Consider the following 12129-nt stretch of genomic DNA (forward strand, 5'->3'; position numbering starts at 1 on the left):
CAGGCTGGCCCCTGAGCATCTTCCCGAGAGCTCCGGGCAGGAGCCTTGGCACCTGCGGAAAGTGATAACGTGGGAAAAAGGCATGGGTTGGGGCGGCAGGGGGGTGGTGGTCTTGGTTTTGGTTTTGTTTTCTTCCTGCTATTTGAGCAGGGGAAAAATGAAAGGTTTCTCTCTGACACCAACCACTCCCTCCCCTCCAACACAGATACAAAATAGAGGCTGGATTTCCTGTGCCTGAGCTAGCTGACTCTGTTTCAGAGGGGGATGGACTGGAGCCTAGAGGGGAAGGGCCCTCTGAGTGTGTGAGAGCTGCCCTGGGGCCTGAACGGGGGAGGGAGAGGGACAGTCGGGGCTGGACGCCCCCCACACAGTCACGGAGGGAGCCTGGACTGGCTTGTGGAGTGCGGGGAGGGTGTCGTGGGTGCACAGCGGAGCACAGACAGGTGGTGGGCCGGCCCTGGTGAGCTTGTGCACAAGGAGAAGGGCAACGCCTGAAACACCACACCCTCTGGTCTCCTTAGAGCCAGCAAGCTGCAGAGCCCTGGGCTCACCCATAGGAGGGACCCCCAAACTGACCAAGGCTGAACCTCTCTCCAGCTGTGGCAAGTGGAGATGCACAAACGGAAAAATAAAGAAATGAAGTACTTCCCATACCAGCACTGTAGAAGAATTCACATGGTCCAAGTCAGGGTAATTGTTTACTAACAAAGTTGCTTTAATTTGGAAAACGTTCAAGGAAATAAATTAATGAAATAATCTGGTCATTCGGTGAACAGGTTCTACACATTCCGCATAAGAGACGAGCATATACCAAGTCAGGAAGCAGAAACACAGGCACATATACAAAAGTAGAAAGAGGGTTAAAAACCTTTTGTATGCCTTTTGGAATTTCACAAATTAGAAGCCTTTTAATAGTAAAAAATAGTACAAAACTCAAAATTAACACTAGAATTTTTTCAAGGCCATGAAAAAAAATGAATTCCAAGTCTATTTTATAACCCTAAAACAATATAGTATCCCTGGCTTTTGTTCTAACATTTATCAAGCTTGCATATGAGGTTTTAGATGGTGTAATGGGCCTAATTCTTGAGAACGTACTTTCTCTGAATGGAAGGGGCCTGAATATAACATGACTTCCTGAGTGAAGGAGAGCAGCAGAGAGCTGGGTTTCCCGGCGGTTAGGGGCCTGCCCTCGCACATGAAGCCCTGCGCAGCTCCGGGGCCCGAGCCACTGCACTTGGGCTCCTGCCCTCCAGCTCCAGACTGACAGTGGACAGAACTCCGCTCTCTAAAGAAAGAAAAAGATACTGTGTCACCTGCCAACAGCAAGATTCTAAAATACTTTGCTTCTCTTTGGAGAAATTCTTAGGAGCAAAAGACATCAGGGGAACCCTTCAGAACCCAACTGGCAATGTTCTAGACTCCCTGGACCCTGCTGTGGTGCCGCGGGGGTTCTACGTCCAGAGCCACTTGCAGTGTCTGCCCACTCTGAGCAGCGGGAGCCAGACACACGGGGCTGCTGCTCCCAGCTGGGGGCCCCCGGGGTCCCCAGACCATCACACTCCTCGTCCGGGCCGTATCCTCCCTTTCGGCCCGCTCAGACCACCGCCAGCGGCACTTCTCAAACTCTCTGCCGCAGCCCTCAATCCCGTCTGTGGGTTCCTCCTTGTCAGGGGCTCCCATGGGCACTCACCCACCTTCCAAAGCCCCTGGTGGTGTTCAGGGACCTCTGGAGTCTGTCTCACAGGCGACAAGCCAGCTCTGGGCCCTGACGTTCATGTCCAGGACAGCACAGAGGAGGGAACCTCGCCCTCCCCCAAGACCCGGGAAGCAGCCTGGGAACCGCCTCAGCCCTGAGGGGCACGGCCTCGCCTCTCACCTGGCTTGTTTAGTCGACACACCTCTTCCCAGGTATAGTCAGCCAGGTTCACAGGCTGCGTCACCCAGGGGTCTGTCACCAGCTTCTCCAAGGTGGTGCGCTGCTCGGGGACAGGCTGTAGCAGCCCAGACATGAGGTTCATGAGATCTGGGGACAGAAAGGCGTGTGGCCAGAAGACTGACGGAGGGCCCCGGCTGGGGGCAGGTGGAGCGCATCGCACAACTGCAGGTCCTGGGTCTGGTGGGACAGGAGGTGGCTCTGGACCCCCACTTCTAACCAGCACTCCGGGGGCTCTGGAATGTGGGGTCCCAGCTATGCTTCAGGAGGGCCTGTGGGAGATGTCTGTTGCCTCTGAAAGGAAAGCTTGGAGCTCGAGATCCCACCTTGCTCACCACACCAAGTGTGGCAGCTCCTAACCTGGGCCTGCTCTAAGGGACTCTGGGGGTGCAGAGCTGTGGACACAGGGATCACGTGACAGGAGAGGGGTGGGAGGTGGCCGGCAGCGGAGCCCCAGCTCAGTCCCCACAGGAAGGCAGCACGAGCTCTGAGAAGAGCCCCCAGCCTTGAGTCTGGATCTGAGTCCCATTTCCTTTTAGTGTCACCTCAGCCAGGGCCACTCCAAGCCTCACTGTCCCAAGTGAGTATCCTGAGAGCCTAGTGAGAGAGCCCGCAGAGCAGCCCCCGTGGGCAGAGCTGCAAGAGCCTTGGTACCGCGGAATCCAGAACATTAGCAAAGCTCTACAAATCTTCTTCTAGGCTGCTCTGGACCGAACTGTGCACCCCCCACCCAGATTCACAGTGTGATGATATGAGGAGGTGGGGCCTTTGGGAGGTGACGAGGGCTAGATGAGGTCATGAGGAGGGGCCCCCGCGACAGCATCAGTGCTCGTATCAGGAGAGACACGAGAGGGCCTGCTCTCTCCCTCTCTCTGCCCCGTGAGGACACAGGAAAAGGCAGCCGTCTGCAAGCCAGGAACAGGGCTCCCACCCGGAACCGCATCTGCCAGCACCTTGATCTCGGGCTCTCAGCCTGCAGACTGAGAAATAAATGTCTGTGCTTTAAGACCCCAGTCTGCGGTGTCCTGTCATGGAAGCCCGAGCGGACTGAGACACAGGCTTCTAACCTAAGCAAAGAACCCAAGGCACAGACTTGATTCATGAGGACACTTATCTCCTCACTGCCTGCAACGATGAATGATTACTCTGGCATCACAGAGTGTCACTATGTCACTAGTGTCTGAGAGACCTCAGAACCCCATGGTCCAGCTCCCAGGAGCACCTCCAGGTATGGGCCGTGAGGGTCCCACTCCAGGCCTACCACCCGGCGGTCCTCACTGCAGACACAAACCGCCACTCATGGCCCTGGGGGAGCCAGCTCACGGGAGCTCGAGGTGGGACAGAAACCCCCAGGTTCCACATGAGCGGCCGGGAGGTCAAGTCCATCCTTTGCCCTCCCCCACAGGTGACCTTACAGTCACGGCCACGGCCACGCTCAGAGAATGCTAGTGTGTGCGCATCCTTCAGAAGAGGGCCCTACGGTCCAAAGGGAAGCTCTCCTAAAAATAAAGCTGTGATGTTTTAAAGTCATATTCAAATCGTCCTTACGTTCACAGATCAAAGTCCGAGAAGAATGGAAAAGAGAGAGAGCTGGGCTATCGGCACGGACCCGGGTGCGCTGCTCTCGCAGACGGGAAGCCGGTGCAACGCCGGCGCCCGTCCACCCGCCACCGCGCGAGCTCACCTTCCGACACCAGGTACGGGGGGTTTATCGCGGCCTCCAAGGTCTCCTCCAGCTCGCAGAAGGGGTTCTCCTCGAAGATCAGCGTGTACAGCGCGACGCCCATCGACCACATCTCCAGCTCCGGCCCCTTGTAACTGCAGGAAGGAGAGAAAGCACTCGGGGCGCTGGGCCGGCCCCGCACGTGAGCCCAGCACCCGCACAAGTCACCCGAGAGCGGCTTCCAGGGAGACACGCCACACTCCTCGACCACGTCCTCAGCACCGGCACGTCCGCCCCCAGCCGGGCGCTGGCCACGTGCTGCGGAGGGAGAGGAAAAGCAAAGCTCCGCTCAAGCAGCTGAGAGCCAGTCAGGAGATGGCACGGGGGCAGAGCAGAGTGTCTCCCAGGGGGCTTCCTGGAGGAGGTGGAGAGAAGGCCCGGGAGCGCAGGCAGAGTGCCAGGCGCCAGGCCCACAGGAACTCGGCTCACTAGGGGCCCTGGGGAGCCACAGGCAGCTTCAGAAAGATGTGAAGGATGCTCAAGGTGAGACCGGCGTGGGTGAGCATCCTTAAGGCTGCGGCGAGGCAGCGGCGCAGGATAGAGGAGAGCGAGTGAGAGGGGCGTGGGGAGAGGGGGCGCAGGCAGCGGGGAGGCAGCCCCCCGGGGTGCTCTGCGTTATCGCCTGTGCTTATAAACACCCTCATTCCAGCCACCGCTTCCTGGGCACCTGGGAGATGCTGGCGCTCTGCAAGGCATGTACATGCTTTAACCCTCATCCTCACAGCAAGCCAGCAAAACACACATCTCCCTGGTTCCACGGAGAAGAGGCGAGGCCGCCGCTGGGCGGGCACGGGAGCCAGGCTGACGGCCCCCACGCACCAGCCCCCGTGCCGCCCACCGCGGCTGGTCCCTCGGGTCTGGAGCTCGGGCGGGGGGACAGTCTGGCCCCAAGAGACTTGGGCAGCAGCGTCTTTGCAGCAGAACAGGAATGTAGACAAGGTGGCTGAGAGGAACTGCTGAGAAGAGGGCCCAGGACAGAGCCCTCAGCCTTCCAGGGGGCCACAGAGAGGCTGGGGACATCAGGAGACAGGAAACCCGTGGGCAGTAGGGGCGGGGGGCTGGGCCCCAGGAGAGAAGAGGGGCCAGGAGGGGAGGGGCCACGAGGACAGACCTCAGGGAAGTGAGGGGATGAGACAATGCTACAGCCAGAAAATCAGATCTGGCAGTCTTTGTTTTGTGCCATTTATGTTTTGGAGAAAGAGATTTCAAGAATTTTGGAGGCTAAAGAGAAAAATCCAATAGACTAGAACAGAGGTCAGCCTACTTTTGCTGTAAAGCGCCAAACAGTAAATATTTCAGGCTGGGGCCACGTGGCCTCTGTCCACCAGGGCAGCACAAAAGCAGCCACAGACACTACGTGAGCCGACAGGACTGTAGTTAAGAAAACAGGTGGGGGCCGGATCTGCCGCCCCTGGAGAAGAAGGTCGTGAAAACAAGAGGGAGGAAGAGGGGTCCCTGAGGACGGGATGTAGAACCGGGCAGTACAGGTCCCCGCAACGCTCTGGCGTCTGTCCCTCTAACCACAAGCCCTCCTGGAGACACACGTCCTAACCACACCTCTCCAAAGTACGCGTAGGTGGTACAGGATAATACCTGTGGTCCGGATCTGACTGGATTTCATTTCATATGTGTACAGACACACTTCGTTTACATGTGGACAACAGAAATCCATGCATACACAGGGGGAAACACTGAGCACCGTTTCCATGCGATCCCATGAGCACCTGAGCTACACCCGTGTGTCCTTTCCTCTCCCGAGTTCCCTGAGACCAGGCCCTGCCCAGGCCGGGCCCCTCCAGCTCACAGGCTTCTGGGGCGCAGAGATGTAAACGCGGCCCACACCCTTGCTTCTCCTCTCAGCCAGAGCAGGAGGCTTGGCGCGCCCCGAGCTGACGCATGCCGGGCCAGTCAGCGACAGCACCTCCAGCCAGGAGTGGACCCAGCTTCCGCCTGGACCCTCTGCATTAGTACTTTTTCTGTTGCTTGATTTCTTACATGGCCAGCCCAGCAATATATTATTGGACTAGATTACTAGTTCTGTCATCAAAATAAATAAACCAACTAAAAAAAAATCCTCTTCATTCATTTGAAGAGTCCCAAGTTTTGGGACTCTTTTTATCTTTCTCTTAACTTTTTTTTCTTTTCTTTTCTTTTTTTTTTTAATTTATTTATCTTTGGCTGTGTTGGGTCTTCATTGCCGCGTGCAGGCTTTCTCTAGTTGCGTTGGGCTGGGGCTACTCTTCATTGGGGTGCGTGGGCTTCTCATTGCGGTGGCTTCTCTTGTTGCGGAGCACAGGCTCTAGGCGCCTGAGCTTCAGTAGTTGTGGCTCGTGGGCTCTAGAGCGCAGGTTCAGTAGTTGTGGTGCACATGCTTAGTTGCTCCGTGGCATGTGGGATCTTCCCGGACCAGGGCTAGAACCTGTGTCCCCTGCATTGGCAGGTGGATTCTTAACCACTGCACCACCGGGGAAGCCCTCTCTTAACTTTTAATTATATGAAACTCCAAACATAAAAGTTGAGGAAATAATATACTGAACCTCTGTCTCCATCCCCCAGCTTCCCTGACCCACCTTACTTTTCCTGCCTGCCTGCCCACTTATTTCCCAAACATACTTTATCACTCAACACCCTCGTCAAAGAGGCACAAACTGAAACCATTTTTCCCCCTAAAACCCCACCAACCGCAGGTCTGACGGCAGGTGTGACAACAGGCTGCAGCTCCCATGATACGTACGGGTTTCCCATGAGGACTTCGGGCGCGCAGTACTCAATTGTCCCACAGAAGGTATAGAACAGCTTGCCCCTCTCCAGGTAGGCAGCCGAGCCGAAGTCTATGAGCTTGATTGTAAAGTCCTCAGCGATCACGATGTTCTCGTCCTTGATGTCCCGATGAATGATGCTCTTGGAGCGCAGGTATCCCACTGCTGACACCAGCTGAAATCAGGAGGCCACAGGGGACTTTTTAAAAGGCAATTCAAGTAGAACATGAATTTAAATTAAGGATTAAGAAGAAAAAAAGAAAAGAACAACAACAAAGAAAAAAAGAGTTCTCTAACTCATTACAGACTGGTGACAGGAAAGACTCTGGAGGCTGCAGATTGCACCCGGCTGAGCCAGAGGAAAAGCAGCTCCAGGCATCAGGCTCACTGTGGCTGGCACACATCATGCCCACAAGGCAGCAACGCAGATCTAGGATTCTTTTCTTTAATTTCATTATTTATTATTATTATTATTTTGTGATAAGGACACCTAAGACACGGGCTACCCTCTTGGCAAATTTTAAAGTATACCATACAGCATCGTTAGCTTTAGGGACCATGCCGTACAGCAGACCTCTAGGACTTACTCGTCCTGCAAAACTGAAACTTTGTATTCTTTCACTGACACCCCCATTCCTCCCTCCCCCAGATAAATATGTGATTTTTAAGTTCTCTGTCTGTGTGCTACCAACGAAACCTCCTCAGCAGACACAGAACGACCATCTTGGGAGGAAAGACAGACAGACCACGGCAGAAGCTACAAAGACACGTGGTGGGCACCTTAATGAGTGTGGGCTGGTTGCATGGGAGGTGGCCCTAGAGAAGGCCTGACCCCACCACCTCTGGTTCACAGTGAGGGACAGTGATCTGCCCAGAGTTCACACGGCAATTCAGGAGCAGAGCTGGGGACAGAAGCCAAGTCTCCAAACTCCTACTTCAAGGCTCTGGCAGCTCCTCAAAGAGCAGCCCTGAGTGTCAGCCATACGTTCCCCAACACGTGTGGAGTTCTCAACCATGTGAATTTAAAGTAACTCCCCAGGAAATGGGCTTCATTTCAACAAGTCAAGTACATTAGTCTCCACTGTGAAAGGGTCAAGTTACTAGAATATATTGCTGTCTGCCTGCACTGCACATTTGGTGACAGAGATCAACAAAAGTAGCACCTCAGTTAAGTTTAAGTAAGATTAGTACAATTTCTGACCCTATTCATAATTTGGACACCAACTGTACCAATCAACATAGAGATTTCGGGGACTTCCCTGGTGGTGCAGTGGCTAAGAATCCGCCTGCCAATGCAGGAGACACGGGTTCAAGCCCTGGTCTGGGAAGATCCCACATGCCACGGAGCAACTAAGCCCATGAGCCACAACTACTGAAGCCCACGTGCCTAGAGCCCGTGCTCCGCAACAAGAGAAGCCACCACAAAGAGAAGCCTGTCACTGCAACAAAGAGTAGCCTGGCTCGCCGCAACTGGAGAAAGCCCATGCACAGCAACAAAGATCCAACACAGCCCAAAATAAAAATAAATAAATAAATTTAAAAAAAACAAAAACAAAAACATAGTGATTTCGGGACTTCCCTGGTGGCGCAATGGTTAAGAATCCGCCTGCCAATGCAGGGGACACGGGTTCGAGCCCTGGTCCGGGGAGATCCCACATGCCACGGAACAACTAAGCCCGTGTGCCACAACTACTCAGCCCATGTGCCACAACTCCTGAAGCCCGCACGCCTAGAGCCCATGCTCTGCAACGAGAAGCCACCGCAATGAGAAGCCCACGCACTGCAACAAAGAGCAGCCCCCGCTCGCCGCAACTAGAGAAAGCCTGTACGCAGCAACCAAGACCCAATGCAGCCAAAAATTTAAAATAAATAAATAAATAAATAAATAAATAAAAAACATAGTGATTTCATGGATGTAGTCAGTCATTTACATCATTAGAGACAATTTTATATTTACAGATGAATATCTTTGAGTCAGAAGCAATAGTTCATGGCAGACAAAGTAAGCTGAATTAATTAACTTTAAATAAATAAATAAATGTATATTTACATACACATGCATGCAAACATATACATACCTGCATTTATATAAAGAAGCATGCATGTGCACGTGTACACACATACACACGTGTGCATACATACACGTGCATGTCTATACTTATACATTCACATACATATATATATATATACACACTTTTACATGTATATGTACATACACATACATACACACATGCACATGTACATATCAGGCTCCAGTGGGGAAACAGAAACCACACGTTAATCTGAACATGGAAGGCTTCATCAAGGTGTATTAACTACAAAGCGGTAAAGAACCTGAACGGGAGTAGCTGCTCTTCCTGCAGGCCCCCCCGAGGACCCCAGCTGCACAGGAGAGCAGTTCACCAAGCAGACCCACAGATCCGGAGCTGAGAGGCAATACACTAATACCTGGCACTGGACATACATACGTTTATATGTAATAATAGAGTTCTGTAGAGTTGTGGATCCACGTTTACATATAACAACACTTATTATGTATACAGATTTACAAAGGGGCTATAGATACTTCTTGCAAAAGTTAAAAAGTATTGAACACTAGAATTACCTGTATCAGTAGCCCCAAATTAACAACGGTTAGGTAGCAGCTATTGATAAGTGACTCCTAATGTTATGTCATACTGACACTCTGTTTGCCATGAAGATTTCAGAAACAAATCTTTGCCATGAAGTAAAGTAGATGCGTAAATAACCTTCCAAAGTAGCAAGGGGGGAGAGGTGACATTCTTTGGGCAGAACGATGATGACCGAAACTTACAAGTAGGTGCCTCAGAAATTTAATTTCACAAATCCAATAACTTCTGGGAGCTTATAGCTTTGAGGAAGAAATGTCAATTCACGGAAGCTGTCATTAGAAATCAAGTCAACTCCAGGAAATGAAGAGCAAATCTGTGAATTGGTCACAGCCCCCTCCCAGGTATCTCTCCATCTTTTCCAGGGAGCTAGGAATCGTCTGGAATGGAACTACCAAGATATTAAAACTAAAACAGGAATTGCTGTCTCCCCCTCCCCACCCTGCCACCCAATTTCTCTCTCTCATAGGACACCTTTCCACTTCGCTGGTCACTCTCTCATTCCAAAAACTAACAAGTGGACTAACATCAATACACAGATAGACACAAAAGAGATCAAGACAAATACTCACTGTAAAATGAGATTGCCAGAACCGCAAGCTCTGTGGACTAATTAACTGGACGGCTACGTTTATTAAGCACTTCCTGTGTGCGGGACTCGTGTGTGCGGCACAAGGGCCTTAGAGGCACTCTCTGATTTAATCCCAACAGCCTCATGATGCTGGCACTAGAATGATCTCTCTGTACAAATGAGCAATGATTTCCCATTGGTGAACAAGGATTCAGATCAAATGCACAATCTCAAAACCCAGTCTGGTAGCTTTGTTGGTCCATTTTTGAGATTGGTGTGGCTATTGTAGGGATATAAGTAAACTTGAATCATCAAAACCCACGTCTGCTATCACTGCAGGATAGTACCTGGCCTCATTCTTCCTTCCCCACCTTACTCCCTCTGCTTCATCTACAGAATTCTCTTCTCAAAATACATATCCTACTCAATAAAATCCAAACACCGAAGGCCAGATCCAGCTCACAGAGAGAACGGAGTGTGTATCACTGATCCCTGCAGCCCTGGGCCCAGGCAGCCAAGCCCACACTCTCCCCGGGCGGCTCTGGCCGGCTCTCACCTGTCGGAAGATGTAGCTCGCCAGGGGCTCATCGAGGCTGGGATGGCGGTCGATGAATGCAAAGAGGTCCAGGCCGGAGCCGTGCTTCTCCATGACCAGCTGAAAGAACCCTTGGTTTTCAAATACATCCAGTACCTGGAAAGACACAAAGCTGGGTGTGGCCCTGCCGGGGTACCTTCCAGACAACGAACTCGAGAAGTGGCGTGACAACAGCTCTCCACCTTGATGATGTTGGCGTGCTCCACCCTGCACAGGATGGCAATCTCTAAAGTCACTTTCCCAAGTTTGGGATCCTCAATCCAACAATCCTCCAAAACCTTCTCCTTCTTAATAAACTTCACCACCACCTGCGAGGAGAACAGAGGGGACGTGACTGCAGCCGGCCCCGCCACGCCTCTCGCAGCCCATCAAGCGTGCTGCTCTACCTTCACCCTAACCCCCCCCCACCCCCGCTGAGCCCCAGGGACCTGAAAGAAGAAACCTAACAAGAGCCCTCCGGCGTGAGCAGACAGAGAAGCAAGTCAGCAGCCGACCGGAAGCGCTGACTGGACCTGCCCGATCTAGAAAGTGGGCGGACGGGGGTGACGGCGGAGCCAGGCGGCCCTGCAGAAAGACAGGTGCTCCCCAGAGCACCGCATGTCACCCCAATTTCTCAACCGAGTACTGGATGTCCTGGCTGAGAAAATGAAACAAGAGGCCTGAGAACTAGAAAAAATGAACAAAAACTGTCATTCATGTTGATCCTGAGAACTAATCAGAGAGTTCAGCAAGACAGATGGACACAAGATAAATACGGAAAAAACGGTGTTAGTCAATTAATGATAGTCAACTGGAGTGTGGAATAGAAAAAAAAGACACCGTTAGTAAAGGAAACCAACACCCTAGGTCAATGAATGACAACCCTGCCCCTCAACAAAACACCTGCTCCTAGGTGGGCGCTGGGCATGTGGTGAGCAGTGACCGCGGGCCAGGCCTGCTCTGCACTTCAGCAGGAGACCCCAAACCAGACGACAGAGACCCCCGCCTTCTCGGAGATCAGCATCTGCTGGGAAGCAGGCGATACACAAGATGCACCACGGGTCAGGAAAAGCGAGGGCCGAGAAGAAGCAGCTGAACCGGGAAGTGCCGGGTGGCGGGGCCGGGGAGGGCTTCCCGGGGCGGCGGCTTCTGAGAGGGGCTGGGGGGAGGCACTGCAGGCAGAGGGAAGATGGGGGAAGGTTCTGCGTGTGGTGAGCAGGCGGCACGAGGGGCAGGGACGGCACACAGGGCCAGGGCAGAAGCAGGGAGACCACTTAGGAGCTTCTGCAATATCCAATCACCCCACAATAATCTGGAGAAAAAAGGTGGTGGCTTGGGTGCCAGCATGTGCGTGGTGACAAGTGGACAAACTCTGAAGGTGCTTCGAGGGGAGGGTCACCACGATTTAACAGGTCAGATGAGAGACGCAAGGGAAAGCAAGAAGATGAGGGTGGAAGCAAGGCTGACGGCCCGAGGAGCCACGAACCGGGGTTACGGGGCACGGGAAGGATGATGGAGTCAGGCGGGGCCGGAGCAGTGCAGACGGCAGAGCTCGAGTTCGCGTGTTTGCAGGCAGCTGCCTGCTGCCCGTCCAGCTGCAGGTTTAGGGAGACAAGAAGGAAGGCGGCCTCCATGGCCTCCACGCACACCTAACATGAGCTTCAGGGGGAAGAATAACGGAACAAGAGAAGAGAATCCTCTTACGGTAAAGAAAGCTCTAAACATCTAGATTGAAGTCTTACCAAGTGTCGAGCAAGAATAAAGAACACACACATACATACACACACACACACACACACACACACACACACACATACACACACACAGAAATACATCCTGGTGAACTTTCTGAATTCCGAAGATTAAAAAAAAGACAAAAACAGAAAGGATAAAAATCAAGTTGCTGGCAGCAAAATTCACTTCAAAATAATGGTAG

The 12129-nt window shown here is 52.6% G+C and overlaps 1 protein-coding gene across 9 annotated transcripts in view; it reads right to left on the minus strand.

The window, feature by feature from the left end:
• Nucleotides 1-715: 715 nt before the first annotated feature.
• The window catches only part of PASK (PAS domain containing serine/threonine kinase), a 41377-nt gene continuing 29963 nt past the window's right edge, over nt 716-12129 (minus strand). For 6 of the 9 annotated variants that reach the window (XM_059929142.1, XM_059929143.1, XM_059929146.1 and 3 more), the window contains 6 exons: nt 10397-10522; nt 10176-10310; nt 6394-6593; nt 3621-3754; nt 1880-2116; nt 716-1288 (listed from right to left, as the gene is read on the minus strand). In XM_059929142.1, the coding sequence (XP_059785125.1) occupies nt 1179-1288; nt 1880-2116; nt 3621-3754; nt 6394-6593; nt 10176-10310; nt 10397-10522 (942 nt within the window). In that variant the 3' untranslated portion in view covers nt 716-1178. Of the gene's footprint in view, nt 1289-1879; nt 2231-3620; nt 3755-5735; nt 6088-6393; nt 6594-10175; nt 10311-10396; nt 10523-12129 lie in introns of those variants that run through there. The other 3 variants (XM_059929149.1, XM_059929150.1, XM_059929151.1) reach the window with 3 other exon arrangements.

This window comes from Balaenoptera ricei, chromosome 7, assembly GCF_028023285.1.
Source record: "Balaenoptera ricei isolate mBalRic1 chromosome 7, mBalRic1.hap2, whole genome shotgun sequence".
NCBI classification, from domain to species: Eukaryota; Metazoa; Chordata; class Mammalia; order Artiodactyla; family Balaenopteridae; genus Balaenoptera; species Balaenoptera ricei.